The following is a 16,480-nucleotide window of genomic DNA, read 5'->3' on the forward strand; positions in this document are numbered from 1 at the left end:
TTTGGTAGTACATTTTGCAGATCCAGCTATGAAACGTTGTTTGTATGGATTCTTGTGGAGTTTAGGAATCCAGTATTTAGACGGTAAATCACAATCATCGTCCTTGGTAGAGAGACCAAAAGAGGATAGCTCAGATTTATGGTTTTCCACAATCTCTTCTTTGGAGAGTGTGGTAGCAGTATAAGTCTTATCACTGATATTATTTTCTACGTCTACCTCTCATAATAATCATTGAATGGAAAACGTTTTGCAGGCAAAAACAATGTTGTTTTGGGCTTTGTCTGCTTGTACGACAACATATTTTTCATGTATAGTAGACAATGTTTTTGATACATCGAGGTATTTGAAAACCGATTTAGCCTTGGTATTCATTGACCTACTTAAAACTTTCATTCGTTGCAAAATTAAAGACCTCACGGCCTTTAACCATTCTGACAGAGAATCAATGTCTTCTTGTTCTTGTTTTATCCATTTTCTTGCATAATCCTCGACGGCATCAAAAAGAACTTTAAAGTTATAATTCCCATTTATGGAGCGTGGTTCACGGTACTTGGGACCTTTAGAGAGGATATTACGCAGAGATTCGTTTTCGATGATGGTTAGATCTCCTGTAACGACGTGACCAGAAGGACCATATTTGAATGGAGAGTTTTCGCAAGAACAGTCAGTAGTTTAGCCTTGAAGTCCTCAATCTCGAGGTTCTGCAATAGTCTTTTATAAGTAAAAATTTTGGATGCAGTGGGTGAAGTATAGGAATATGAAATAATTAGTATGGATTTGTCTTTGAAATATGGGGGAATTTTGTTGGTAACGTCTTTGTGATGGAGGATGTTAGCCAAATTAATTGCATCTATACCTTTGTTAACAAACGGTAGTGGAAGAAGTATGCTTAACCGATCGAGTAATCCAAAAACAAGCAATTGACTGAATAGCAGTTCCTTTTACATTTGAAACTGTTTGTAAGCTTTCATGTCAGATGAAATAACCGCAGTCGTGATATAGGTTTGCTGGACGCAATTTGTTGATACTGTGATGGTGACAGGATGAATCGGACCAAAACGAAAATGGAACATTACAAAATCGGACCATCACAAAATATATATATATATATATATATTTAAATAAAGAGTGAAATTTAACAAAGAACCCTATGCCCGAAAGACATTAAAAATCGTTGGCTAAAAGGAACTTTTTAAAATAAAAAAAAAAATCATAACAAAATATACAACTTAAAGAAGCTAATTACTTATTCGAAGAAAAACAATCTACAATCTTCTATCATGAAGATAAAGTATGAGGTCAGAAAATAAAACACAGGCGAGCACGCGCCAATCATTATTAATTATCGTGATTGGAGGGGCCTGCACACGTTATGATAATCTTGTTACTTAATCCAATTACATATTTTAGTTGAATTAACGAGTTCCATAAACATAATGATCAGCCGCAAATTGTTTTAAATTATTCAAAATTGCGACAGATGTTTATTAGAAAAAACACTTTCCTTTAAATTATCAACATGTTTCCTAAAGTATCAATATGTTTCCTAAGTCCTAGTCAATATGAAAACAAATTATCTAGCGCAACGTATAGAACGAATTGAGAAAATTAGAAGAAAAGAATAGAAATATCTTTGATCTTTGTGATTTCGTATAAAAAGGCAATGCACATATTCATCATATTATTTGTCAAATGGGTACGGACGACTGTGTCGTGAGCTCCAGGAAAGTGAGTGGCAGGTAACATGCATTAGAGTGCGATGATTGTGGTTTATGGCGACACAGAGTTTGTGATACTGGTAAGTCATTACCTATTAAAAATGTAGTCGTTTATAAGAAAAATAGTGAGTAGTGTAGATTAATATACGCTTTTCATTGGCATGATGTAAAACTAACTTTGGGCAAAAAGGTATAGTTTTCAATTCTTGACAATAGATTTGTGATGAATTAAATGCAAAAAATTATGTACAGAATCATGCTGAATATGTGTTTATTGTTATTGAATTTACTGTTTGCAAATTGAAGTTTTATCTTAATTCGATAATTTTCATGAAAACGTTTGTTGCGATCGTTACATTACAATGTTTATTTTCTTTTTCCATCTTTTTAGGCGTCACATTTACCGCGTATCGCTTAATGGTAAAACAGGCACCCAGATAAGGCAGAAGTGCAAAGCAAGACAGGATGAGACAAGGTATGTGTTGAATACATGAAAGGAATATACTAATAATAAAAGAACTTGTGTCAACAAGACTGTAAATGATTGCTTTAATCAAGTATTGTAGTGAATGTAGTATGTTAAGATTAAAAGAATAGTAAAAGAATTGTTACTGTTCTGTTCGATGGTTCTTGAAAATAATTGCGTTACTTATTGTATATGTTCATATTATTCTGCATTGAGAGAAAAAAAATATAATTAGCAATACAATTATTTCCATTGATAGTTGTTTTTATATTTTCTTTGTAGTGGTCCATCTGCTTCGACCCACATATCCGAGGAGACTATGGTCCAGACTATGGTTTATTTGACCTGTCAGTAATCCAGACAACCAGGGACAGCACACACCTGAATGCCACATATACACTTAGCAACACCTCAGCATCAATACATACAGATAGTATCACTGCAGACACAACAACCACCTGACCTGACTGCATCGGACGATCCATCAGAAGTATTAGGAAAGTAAGTATTACTTTAATAGCATGAGTAACCAGTATTCAATTCCATAAAAAGCTGGTTAAAGATTTAATTTAAATGTATATTACAGCATTGTAAAAGCAAGTTATTGAATGCATGAACTGTGATAATGATATTTACTCTATATAAAGATTTAATTTAAATGTATATTACAGCATTGTAAAAGCAAGTTATTGAATGCATGAACTGTGATAATGATATTGACTCTATATAAAATGTATTTTATTTGCATCTGCGTTAGTTAGAGAAAAAAATATTGTTAACATTAAAGGTATAGACAAATAAGTTAAAAAAAATCAACGACGTTTTAGTAAATCTAAGAACCAGATTTTTTTGTTATGTAGTTTGAGAGAAGTTTTTATTTGGTGCTTATTATTTAACCATAATTATTTATTCCTAAATTGCTTTTTCACTTTCAGCTCTCTTCAAGAACCAGACTTACCAGACATAATATTTCCAGACACCCCAGCGACCTACACCATAATCCAGCAGAGGTCCAACCGTGGTGCTAGTAAGCTAGTAAACAGTGACGGGTATCAGTATACCAAGAAAGTAATTAATGTTTCTGTATATAGAATATTCTCGGATTTTGTACCCGTATAAGCCCATTATTGTACCCAACTGGGTCAAAAAGCCAATATTTTTATTACTCAATTGTTTGAGAATCCAAGCCTTCCTGTGATAGCATGTGTAAACAAACTAAACAAATTTAGATATCATTGTATGGCTAAATGTCTCAGCTTTACAGTGGTACTAAGAAAGTTTCAGTAACACTTGGGATTTTGCGGTAAAATGAAAAAATGTACCCCTACCTCGCCGAAAAATCGCTTAAATTGACATATTTTTCAATGTCAAAATCCCTAGAATATTTATGCTTCAGTGAAAAATGGCTTATTTGGTATTTTCTGTTTAGTATTAATACAATTTATACTTCTGTTTTTTTTTTTATGATTTCTGGCGATTTTCGTTGTCAGAATTTATCCAAAAAAAAAAATAAATAAACTACGGTATTCTGAAAAAAAAAGGCAATATCAGATGATATGGTAGAAAATTCTAAAAATTCTGAAAATTCCCTTTTTTCCGATCTTATAGTAATGTCACCCCAAAAGAAAAGTCTAAGCGCCTGAATTGATCAGATATAGTATGTACATCATTATCGTAATTATGAATGCCTAAAATGTGAGTTCTACAATGTCAGTATGCTGTGAATAAGAATTCTGTTTGATACTGAGACCAGTTTTCTAGGAGTAGGGATAATATTTTTAACTTTTTTTGAAAATCCGTTTTTGAAATATAGTTTTTCGTGGTTCATTTATGTAGAAAATTAAATTATCTATCGAATGGTGATAAATTTGAGACGGTTTAGAGGAGCAATAACTTGTAAAGTCGAATTTATGTGACTTTTGACCGAAAAATCGAAAATGCCCATTTTTCGCTTTTTTTGATAAATTCGAAACGAAAATCGCCAAAAACCATCAAAAGAACCCCAGAAAAATAAATTGTGATAATACTAAACAGAAAATACCACATAAGCCATTTTCCACTGAAGCATAAATACTCTAGGGGTTTTGACATTAAAAAATATGTCAATTTAAGCGATTTTTTGGAGGGGGAGGGGTACATTTTTTCATTTTACCGCAAGATCCCAAGTGTTACTGCAACTTTCTTAATACTACCACTGTAAAGCTGAGACATTTAGCCATACAATGCTGAGACATTGGACGACATGATGATTTATATGTAGTTTACTTCCTTCTTTTGAAAGTAGTGGTTCGTAGAAGCAAAACACTTTAAAAATAGATTTTTGCCTCAACAAGGTATAAAAAATACAAAAATGCTTCATTTTTTTTGGCGACAAAAAAATTCGTAAATGGGATGTATAAGGGTACCTGAAAATCATATTTTGGTTGATGAGTGGGGGGTGTTCACGGGGGTGGGGATACATTAGCCCACGTATTAATATGGTTTGTTTTATAATATAACATATACGTAGTACAATAAGTAAATAATACAAAAAAGAAGCTTTTATTTAAAAGAAAATTGTTTTAAAACAATTATCTATTATAAATAATTCAGTTCAAATTTTAAAAATCATAAAATAAATGATCATTCATCATGCATTCGTCTGGATGATGTAAGTGCTGCATCAATCTCGAAGTCCGATGTTGCTTAAGTATACATACCTGACACATATAACACTACCTAATGTAAACTTCCGATTGTGTGCTTAATACAGAAATAGGATTATTAGAAATCAAACTTGTTCACCTTAGTTTAATTTGCAAAACGTTGTTGTTATTCATCGAGTAATTTCTCCCTTAAGATGCACAAATTTTGCCTAAAATGATAAAAATGATAAAAAATGTAAAAAATAAGACCTTTTTGAATAATTTCTATCTGGATAATTACAATTGCAGATGATAGTTTTTGTAAAAAAGGAAACCACGATTAGAGCGACAATTAAAAGAATGCATTCTCAGACAGAGAAAACAAACACACACATCAAGTAAAATGAAATACCAAAATAACCCGTACAAAAAAGCAGAAGTGAATGAGCAACTCCAATTCCATTATGCAATAGTAGCGTGGACCAAGTGTACCAGTGGGGTAAGCGTCCTCTATGCTTCTCTAGAAATATCAACCTAGTTATTCATAAAACATCACGTTTGTGGTAGACGAATAGACAAGAGCCTTGGAAGAGCCCGAATCGAATCACTCACCTGTTCGGTATTGAAAGTATTGCCATATTCACAATTTTATTTCATTAAATATTTATAATCTAGAGATCAGTGAAATATATAAAAATCAGTAACTTTGGTTTTCTTGATAACAGGAAATAATTTGAAAAATCTTAAAAAGTTGATTTTCAGGTGATATCAAATTTCTGCTTTCAATGACAAGAGTAATCAAGGGAACCGAGGTTATAGCGGTAATCAAAAGAATGTAAACTAGGGACAAAGACCAGACATGGAAAACAGACATACAACAAAGAACATAAAGTAACTAAAATCATACATACAAAGGAACAAAAGCAAATGAGCAACTCGGACTCCACTAAAAACTGGGAGCATCTAGTAAGGAGTCTCCCGGCAACTTTGACCCAATACTGACTTTTGTAGAGCTTTTTTAAGCTGAAGAAGGGAGGTCACATTTATTTTCCAATATCACATACCGTTTTAAGAAATTTGACAGAAATGAGTGACTTGACCCTGTTGCTGACAAAAAGCAAATGCCAAGTAATGACAAAAACTGACATGGCCTTCAAGATGAGCCAAAAAGTAAAACTATGGCACAATGAACAATCAGTTCTCATGATTTGCTATAACGGTCCACGATTTCTGAATGAACAATACAATTTCTATAGCGATCACTATAATCTCCAAAAAGGTATCTTTATGGATTGAGTAAAATTGGTCTAATAAATACATATATCATACTTCAATTTTCAAACTAATATGGAAGGTGTATGAATTGTGCAAACATACCTCATTCAGTTACTTCATAGAAAGGTAGTAGCCTGAAGAAAGGTCAGTATCACCGATCCCTTTAAAAGAGGAATGTGTTTTAGAAGTAACAGTTGAAATTTATTTATTAATTTATTGCTTTAATATAACGAGAATGGAAATAGTGAGTATGTCAAAGAGAAAACAACTTCACTAGGATGAAAAATGTCAACTCAAGGCCGCCTATGGGTCTTCATTGAACGACAGAGAAACCCTTACACAACAGGGTGGGCTACAGTTAGTCCTAAAACAACAGTATACACAGGTACAGCGATAAAGATTGCCCTAAAAACTCCAGCATCATAAAAAGTAATTTGAAACTGAAAACGAAACAATACATACAGAGGTCTGAAACTTCTGACGGCAGACAGCGCGAAAAAATGCGGCGGCCTTAAAGTACTTAGGCGTGATCACAACCGACCTCTTAAATCAGGCCACTGAATATTGAACAATTAAACACACCTAAAATCAGTTCAAAAAGAGTTCCTTGTTAAAACAGAAATATAGAAACTGATTATACGCTACACATATGACCAAACAAAGAACTACTAGATAATTACCGCCATTCCAGCTCAAGACCAGATAAAACCTACTAAAAAGTGATGTCCTCATCTTATGTAATATCAATCCCAATTCTTCCCATGGGGGGGGGGGGTTGAAAGAGTAATCAAGGGAACCAAGGTTATAGCGGTAATTAAAAGAATGTAATCCAGGGACAAAGACGAAACATGAAAAACAGACATACACAACAAAGAACATAAAGTAACTAAAATCATACACTAAAAACTGGGAGCATAGACTAGGTACACCTGTAGGGTAAGCGTCCTCTGCTTTTCTAGAAACACCCGCCGAGTTGTTCAAAAAAGTCATGTCCGGGGTAGACGAAAGAGGAAAGGAAAACTATGACACATTGAACAAATCAGTTTCCATGGCGCAGATACACCGTAGCGATCAACGAGTTCATGAAGACGACCATAAAACTTCTGTAGTGATGACTTCAATCTTGAAGAAACATAACCCTGTTCAGGAAGCCTATTTGTTAGAAGTCTATCGCGATACAAAAAGTCTGCGTAGTTTTGGCAAGCTCTTGCATGAAGTATGAGTTGTGATATGAACAATCCATACACAGGTGCTGAAGGGATGTTGCCACAGATGTTAAGAACCACGGTACATCATTAGTCATACAATATTGACACAAATCATGTCATACCGAAAACGGTTTTAATATACCAATGGAAAAAAGAAACTGTGCACAGTTTTAGAATTTAACAATTTAAAGACGAAAAGCTTTCCTTTCAATATTTTAATAAATTTATGTTTATATTCCCATTTCCTAAGCATTCCAATGTTAATGACTGGGAATCGGAACAAAACTTTCTTAGCAAATATAGAAAAGGGTGTGCGAGAAATGAATTCACAAAACTGATATTGAAAAACAGCGTACATCTTTCAATTTCCGATTGTGGTTATCATCTCCGACCAGAAAACTTGATCATCATTCTGTGGAAAGTTTACACAATCAATTTGTAATAAAATTGCCTTTCATATCTATCAGGTACCTTAATCTCTGATGTAATACAAGTAATTTAATATTACCATTCAGGTAATTTCAACTTCAGGAATACATGCAAGTTAATATTATCTTTCAAGTAAATCGAACTTCATGAGGAAATAAAAGTTAATATCATCTATCAGGTACCTTGAATTCCAGGTGCTGTAGGTTGTAAACCATTTTCAATTAATTCAGTTGCATCACACTTGAACATTTCAGTAGCAGTCAAATTATCTAAAAGGTGTGCCTTTTCAAGTTCAAAACTAGCATCTTGTTGACAACCATTAGTAGTGTCAGAATTTTCATTTCTATCATCGGGCTTTTGTTTATTATGAGTGTCAAAATTAGCTGAATTTCGCTGGGTATTTTGACAGCATGATGATAATTTATGAGATATATATAGGTCTTCATCAATTGTTGAAGGGCATTCGTCATGGTCTGTGGGGGATGTTGTTATTCTCCCGTTTTCTGTAAATGAAGTTTGCCCTTTGCGTCCATGGTCTAAATAAAAAAGATATATATAAATAAAGGAGAAATATGGGCAAAACGACGAGACGCTAAAAACGCATATTAATTAACACAAAGTACTCCTAATATATCATAACGGACATTATTAAAAAAATGAATTAAATGAAAAGGATTTAAATGAAAGCATTTACATCTTAAGGTATTGTTTCCTACTTAACAGCACCTACGACCAGATATCATGGTATATAAGGGTATGCTATTTAAACATTTTGAATCGACAGACCTGCTTTATTTGTCTTAGTTGCCTGAGTCCAAAGAGGATCTCCTCAGTCGTCATTGTTTGCGTCAATACGATTTTCACTACCACATACTAGATTTTTGTAAAAGTAAATGGTGAAATTGATAAATTTTGACCAAACAAATGGACAAGATGTAAATAAATCTAATTACAATAACCTGTGACTTTTATCCTTTGACACAACTTAACTCAATTCGATGGTAGGTCAACCATTAGTTTTTTCTCCAAATTGTTTTAGCAAAAAAGCATCCATCCGAAAAGTAAAATAAGAGAAATTGCGACATATGAAATGACAGTTTTGTTTGTATATATTTTGCCTAATAATAATAAGTATATTACCTATAGCATTGAATATTTGGCATGTTGTTTCCCTTTTTTGGTGTCTAATAATTAGAATGGTTGTTACTATAATCAAAATACAGACAAACCCAGACAATGCTATCACACTGAAATAAAAAAAAACAAACAAAAAAACAAACAAACAAACAAACAAACAAAAAATACAAAAAAAAACAATCTGTTGAATTAATTATTATAGTCACAGTTTTCCTTTTCTCTATTTGCAACTCCGGACTTTCCTCTCTTTTAAGGAACTCCGTAGGTGTTTCTAAAAAAGGACACTCACCCTATCGGTGCACCAGGTCTATGCTCCCATTTTTTAGGGGAGTTCGAGTTGTTCATTTGATTTTGTTACTTTGTATGTATTATTTTGATTATTTTATGTTCTACGTTATGTGTGTCTATTTTTCATCTGAATCTTGATTCCCTTGATTACTCTTTTTACAAACAATACCGTACATTGTTTTGTGAACCAACCATACAAACACCATTCAAAGGCGCTTTTAGATTGTGGTTTTCACTACCTTCTATCCTTCTTTAAAGTGAACTTAAGAATGCAAAACAATATAATTCCTTAAAAGTTTTTATGCGGTACCAACGATGTTAAGCGTCTATCGGTGTTGCGATGTAATTAAAATAGATGATTTCTTTGCTTTATAATCAAGTTCAATATATCTAGGTACATTGTTAACTTGATATCAGGATCCCTACAATGTGACAATTACCTAATAAACTTCGTAATGTTGAATATTAATGACAATTTATTAAAAAAAATGAAATATCATGACTTTATATACAGGGCAAACAAAGCTAGGAGTCTAGCACCAAATTATTCGTTGGTATAACACATATGTTTGAACTTGTTTTAATCAATGACAGAATTGGTTTTAAATTTTTGCAGAAATGATTAGGTACGATACACTGTAACAACTATAATTATTTAGCAAATAGTTCATGATGCTAACGGCCATATGTCAATATATGGACCGGTTGGTCGCCCCCAAAAATTATGTAGACCGAAGCGTAACTGAGGTCTATTGAATTTGTTGGGGCGACCGACGGTCCATATATTGCCATTTGGCTCGAAGTAGCATGAACTATGTGCTGTATTATACTTTTTTATATATAGTTTACTCCAGATTATTCATATGAAGAAAAGCGAAACATACAAAACTTCTTAAATTATGACGTTATGATCTTAATTTGAAAGCAAGGCGGTCCATATTATTTTATCACCGGTCCATATGGTATTATATGGACCGGCAGTTTTATCTGAGAAAGTAAGCAAATAAAAATCGTAAAAGTATAATATTAGAGTATATGCCTCTGGTACTTTATTTAACATTTTCTTTCGGTACGATTCCACCTTCATTATTTTCAGTTGTATAAACATATAAGGCTATGTTCTATCAGTATACCCTTCATATGTAAGTCACTATTGTGTTTAAATGAAGTGTAGTGGTATAATTAATAAAGGAGTTAAATTTGCATTGGACTGCAAAGCATTATTTACAGAAAATACATTACAAGTACAAGAATACTAACACAAAGACTTTTCCAAACGTTTGGTCATGCTGGGTAATTGCAGATTCTGTTTCAGATTTAAAATTCACAGACTCCGTTGATGTATTCTGAACTATATGAGTGACGAGGTCTTTTAAAAAAAATGAAATTTAATAATTAGTATGACACCAAAAAACTAAAAGATCAAAGAGACATAGTTAATTCTTTTACATTACCTGTGTGAGTGCTTTTAAATATTTCGATAATACGTGGTTATCTTTATGATCTATTTTCCTGTCGATTCGATTTCATTGTATAGAAATTAAGATAAAACAAATTATGTTTTGTTCTTCCAAGGTATACATATAACTTACAACGCAAAACAGCATTTAAAATTATGTTTATAATAAAAATAAAGGCTTATTAACTTTCGGTAAAGTAATTCCTATGATAGCCGAAGGCTACCCGAGTAATAAATATTAAATGCGTGTCGACCAAATTTCCTTGTGTCTAGAGGGTTCAGCGGAGGTTCAGTAATTTGTAATTTACAAGATAAATTATGTACAGGAGAATCAAGGGTAATCAAGGGGACATCAAGGGAACCAAGATTCTAGCGGAAATCAAAAGAATGTAAGCCAGGGACAAAGACCAGACATGGAAAATAGACATACACGACAAAGAACATAGAGTAACTAAAATAATACATACAAAGTAACAAAAGTAAATGAACAACTCGGACTACACTAAAAACTGTGAGCATGGACCAGGTGCACCGGTAGACTAAGCGTCCTCTCCTTTTCAAGAAATACCCACCGAGTTGCTTATAAAAACTCAAGTCCAGGGTAGACGAAAGAGGAAAGGAAAACTATGACACGTTTAACAAACCAGTTTTCATGTTGCACATGGATACACCGTAACGATCCACGAGTGAGTTCATGATGATGACCATAAAACTTCTGTAGTGATGACTTCAATCTTGTACCAACATAACCCTGTACCAAAAGCCTAATTGTAAGAAGTCTAGCGAGATGCAACGTATGGGTTGTGATGTGAAAACTCCATACGCAGGTATTAAAGGGATGTTGCCACAAATGATAGGAAAGTTGGCAGTTCTGAATTGAAAGTTATCTTGTTGTCGTAAAGGTTGGTCAATAGTTTTCCTTTACCATCGATCTCTAAATGTAGGTCAAGATATGAGACTGATCTCACAGTGTTTGTTGTATCCATTATCTCAAGTTCTTTAGGATAGATGTGTTGTATCAAATCCCCAAAACTTGGATTGTTCAACGATAATACGCCATCTACATAGCGGAACCAGATTAAAGGATCTAGCTAAACGATATTCTTTCTGTCGGATCCGATCAGCCATAATGTCAGACTCATTAGAGTGAAGAAATAGGTCAGCAAGTAGAGGAGCACAATTTGTTCTTATTGGAATGCCGGTCGTTTGTTGAAGAACGCGTCCATCACACTGGACAAATGTATTGTTAAAGACGTTTGAGTAGCATTGTATGTATTTTATTACAGTAAAGGTATTAATTTTTGCGATTTTCGCGATAAGCAGTAAAGCGCGAAAAATAGTACCTGCAAATCGATTTTCAACACTGTATTGCGCTTATATAATTTTTCGGGTGTTTCTTACCCTACCGGTGCACCTGGTCCATGCTCCCAGTTTTTAGTGGAGTCCGAGTTGTTTTTGTTACTTTGTATGTATGATTTTAGTTACTATATGTTCTTTGTTGTGTATGTCTATTTTCCATGTCTGGTCTTTGTTCCTGGATTACATTCTTTTGATTACCGCTATAACCTTGGATCCCTTGATTACTCTTTCGTAATCGCGAAAATTGATATCCGCGAATATGTTTACATGACAAAATCCGCGAAATTTAGCAACCGCAAAAATTAATACTTATACAGTATTAGGGATTCTAATCGGAATAATCGAAACCGTTTGTCGTAAAGGATATAATGTATCAGTCTTATTATTGACACTTAACGTTTTTGTTTTAGTATATACAATTAACAAAATACAAAAATATGTGGTGCAAAGAAAATTTAATATTAGTTCTAAGAACACAAAATGAATCTTTCTAAATATCCTCACCTGTTTTTCTCGTATTAGATTCTGGGTAATATGTAGAGAGAGTGTTAAGAGAGTCTGTTTTTGCTCCACTGTGTAATTGAATGGTGCAGCTGTATTAAAAGAAAGGCACACAGAACCTGTCATAAACCATTTCAATCAATGTTCTATTGTAATACAAAATACAGGCAAGATCCCTTGATATTAAAAAATATCTAAACAAGTTACCATGAAATTGTCAATCATTCACTTTTATCATGCTTCATTCAGAATGACCAATTACTTACCCCTTCACTGGTGTACATGGTCCACACCCGTTGTTAGGTTTCTCAAAGCACTCGTCACATTGCACACATTCTATTAAATAACAATATTAAAATATGAAATTCTGTATTCCCATGTATGCATGTAGTATAGATATGCAAAAAAGCTTTTATGTGCAAATGGTGTTATGCAAGATAATACAAATAAAAAGTGCAATATAAATATACATGTCAAATTTATCATTTAGCCTTATAGGTTAGCATCAAAGAGAATAAATTTATGCAACCGTTGACTGGGTAATCAGAACAAACAAAACATTTTGATGAAATTAATTAAAATGATACTTTTAATTTACTGACAATAAATACTGAAGTATAGTATTGGGCGTATATCATCTCTATTTACTAAATAAAAATTACACTCGCAACTTCGTGCGACATTATCAAATATTCAGACAATTACCAGTAACTTCAGTCTTTGTATGCTGGATTTCATAAATAAATAGTAAATAATAATTGCTCGTTTATTTACCTCCGAAATCATTCAAAGTTTGGTTTTCTCTACATGTTTTCTTACTTTTACATAAGCATGGGTCTCCATAAAAGCATTTTGAAGTTCGACATTTGCATCCTGAGAGTGTGTCACAAAAGCTCTCTTTCGCATGCCGTTGATACTGTAGTTCTAAAGCAATGTGTACATTCAATGTATAAAAAAGGTAGCATGATTTATAATAACAGAGGTAAACACTATCTAATGTTTTGAGAAATGAGAAGTTTTTAAACAGTTCACCATTTTACTTGGACATTTTTGAAAGAAGTTTTGTGAAGAATTTGTAAACATGCAGTAATTGACATTTCCTGGTCATTGATGTGTTTTCCTTTTTACCGATGCTATTTTTCCAAATGTTCAATTATATCATAGTTGGTAATATCAATAAAATTGCAATGATGATTGGACGTTACCTTCATCTAAGCACTGGCTTACAGGTGTGAAGCAAGAAGTATCTTCTGGTTTATATAATGTTTTCAGTCCTTCTTTACTTCTGTATTGCATTGCATAGATAAAATATGGCTGTTTCTGTCCACTAGGGCACTCAACACATTCATCATGTCCAAAGGGAGTGTTGCATTGTTTAATGGTATACCCTTGAAATTATAACATTTATCGAAAAAGATTTATATAGAATTTTTCGACAGCTCACAGTCTGCGCCATATCGGACTTCTTACTTTAAATATAGAGGGTTTTGGGAACCAAATGTCATTGTTCCCGAACTTTTGTATTGTTGTGTATCGAAATTGATCATATAGTCCCCCTTTGATCAAAATAGAAGTATTATTTCTCGTATATGCCGTTGTTTTTTTTTGCCTGAATAATTAGTGATTACCAAGAACTTAATCTTAATGAGTTTATTGTACATACCAGGACCACAGCTTTCGACAGGAATACATTGTAATTTGCTTTTGTTATAACGTATATAACCTAGGCCATTGGTAATGTTAACCTAGAAATACATTATCTTTTTTTTATTATGAACATAAATCTTTGTTACATATTTGATACTTGATTATAGAAAAAAAGCTGAAAGTTTAGTTGGGATTTAATTTTGTTTATTTCATGGGTAGAACAAATTAATGAAAATAAATTCCCAAGAAAATGTATCTGCAAATATATATTCCAATTAAGACATAATTCTTAATCATGCTCTTTTACTTTATACAACGTATGTACAGAATCAATAGTCCCAATTTTCTAAAAACACACCCCGATAAGTTATATGCGGTAGCATCTATAACACAGTAACGAAAGTACCAGACTGTCTTTTAACTCTTAGTAATTTATTTAAACGATAATATAGATCTTTTACAACGATGATTTGCATATCGTAAATATTACAGCTGACTTGTTGAACAGAACGAAACAAAACATGTCAGACTTATTTTACTAATAAGTGGCTGTTATTTAAAAAAGGATAAAATGGCAACACAACTAGACATAATAGACTGGATACACCTAAATTTCAAAACTTTAAAACTTGCAACAGATGCTAGGAAACCGGAATATTTAATTAATATCCAACAGTTTGTTTTTGCTTGAAATGTGTTTATAGACAACATGATTAGTTACGGATACGGAAATAGGTCATGGAAGTTCTTCTAGTTTAAAGTCGTGACTTCCTTGTATCACTATCGATTAACCCACCTTAGATATGAATACCAGGTAAACAAATGTGTACAGGTGCAGATATTTAATTACCATTGTGACAGTCTTAAAAAAACAAGGGTACATTTAACGTTAGATAAAATTGATAAAATGATTTATAAGTCATTATAATACAATGTAGATGGTTAAACATAGACTTGCTATAAGTCCCTCTCTTTATATTAAAGAATATATGAAAATGTTTATTGATTGCATGTATCCCTCTGATAGCAAATCGAATGATTATTACAGAAATTAGTAGTGGTGTTATCAGAGAGGTTAAATACATAGATTTTCTGTGTCATATTTATAATAAAGAGGGACGTGTAGCAAGTCTAGGTTAAACATAAAGTTAATCATTCTTTAGAAATATGACGTCTAACAGTTATGTATTTTAAACTTGCTTTATATAACTTACAGCGTCAAACGAAACGTTTTTCTCAAAGCACTTCATGTAATTCAATTTTAATTGTTAACTACTTACGTCAAGAATGCTTAAATACATGTTAAATGTAAATCTTATACAGGTAGCATATCATTTTTTAAAAGATTAAATATCTCAGTTATTATATGTAGTAAGCTGTTGTGGGATCGATATCAAGACCTAAAGAACAAAATTGAAACTATAAAGCTAATACCAGTTAAGCTTTACGATTTATTTTATGTGTCAACCACTGTTTTGAGTCAACTGAAAATGTTTTCCTTTACCAAATTATTCTCTAATAATTATCAAAATGATAAAATAAAAATACATGCTGAAAAATGTACTCACAATGTCTTCTACTAGCGGAAGTCAATTTATATGTAAAAAACCTTTTAAATGTATTCTTATACAAAAAGTTCACTTAATATAAAAAGGTCAAAGATCGCACAAATTACCCCAACTTTGTAATGAACAACACGAATACCATTTTTCAAAATTTGAAAGTAACTTAAAATGGTCTGTCATCAAATGAATTCTTTTACTGCTCAATTCCAAAAGAAGAAAAACCTGACACTACAAATATTTCTTATGAGGAAGAAAATATATGTTAACCTTTTATCACTAAAATACTATTAACCCGGAAAATAACTTGTAAATATGGAAATCCTAATCAGCAGAATATTTAGGTACATAAACTAGGTTGAACTTTTATTCTAAATTCTGCCACTTCAGATTGTCTTCAGATGATTTCTATCTCCTAACTGGTGGTACCTTTGTCCTAAAATCCGTAACGGGATGGCCTTCAGATGCTTTCTATTTCCCAACTGGTGGTAACTTTTTCCTAAAATCTGCAACTTGAAAATGTCTTTAGATACTTTCTATCTCTTAATTGGTGGTATCTTTGTCCTAAAATCTGCCACTTGACATTGCCTTTAGATTCTTTCCATCTCTTAATTGGTGGTACTTTTGTCCTAAAATCTGTCGCTTGAGATTGCCTTCAGATACTTTTTATTTCCTAACTGGTGGTACCTTTGTCCTAAAATCTGCAACTTGAAATTGCCTTTAGATACTTTCTATCTCTTAATTGGTGGTATCTTTGTCCTAAAATCTGCCACTTGAGATGGCCTTCAGATACTTACCTTTGTCCTG

The 16,480-nt window shown here is 32.7% G+C and overlaps 1 protein-coding gene across 9 annotated transcripts; it reads right to left on the reverse strand.

Annotated features, from left to right (window-relative positions):
- Nucleotides 1–4,709: 4,709 nt before the first annotated feature.
- Nucleotides 4,710–15,905, reverse strand: LOC148601926 (uncharacterized). 9 transcript variants are annotated; one of them, XM_088555830.1, is made up of 12 exons: nucleotides 15,787–15,905; nucleotides 14,908–14,973; nucleotides 14,128–14,209; nucleotides 13,670–13,852; nucleotides 13,239–13,388; nucleotides 12,731–12,800; nucleotides 12,468–12,556; nucleotides 10,406–10,514; nucleotides 8,861–8,967; nucleotides 7,903–8,256; nucleotides 6,186–6,244; nucleotides 4,710–5,038 (listed from the first exon to the last, which is right to left on the reverse strand). In XM_088555830.1, exons 2-11 carry the CDS (start codon nucleotides 14,962–14,964, stop codon nucleotides 6,195–6,197), a joined length of 1,251 nt encoding a protein of 416 aa, XP_088411956.1. In that variant the 5' UTR covers nucleotides 14,965–14,973; nucleotides 15,787–15,905; the 3' UTR covers nucleotides 4,710–5,038; nucleotides 6,186–6,194. The 9 variants fall into 9 exon arrangements, with proteins under 9 accessions (XP_088411956.1, XP_088411955.1, XP_088411957.1 ...); XM_088555829.1 differs by lacking the exon at nucleotides 15,787–15,905 and adding an exon at nucleotides 15,680–15,744; XM_088555831.1 differs by lacking the exon at nucleotides 15,787–15,905 and adding an exon at nucleotides 15,392–15,427 and having other exon boundaries at nucleotides 13,284–13,388.
- Nucleotides 15,906–16,480: the final 575 nt, after the last annotated feature.

Source organism: Perna viridis, chromosome 12 (genome assembly GCF_037379345.1).
Source record: "Perna viridis isolate PV_CMFRI_1.1 ecotype Kerala chromosome 12, ASM3737934v1, whole genome shotgun sequence".
Classification (NCBI taxonomy): domain Eukaryota; kingdom Metazoa; phylum Mollusca; class Bivalvia; order Mytilida; family Mytilidae; genus Perna; species Perna viridis.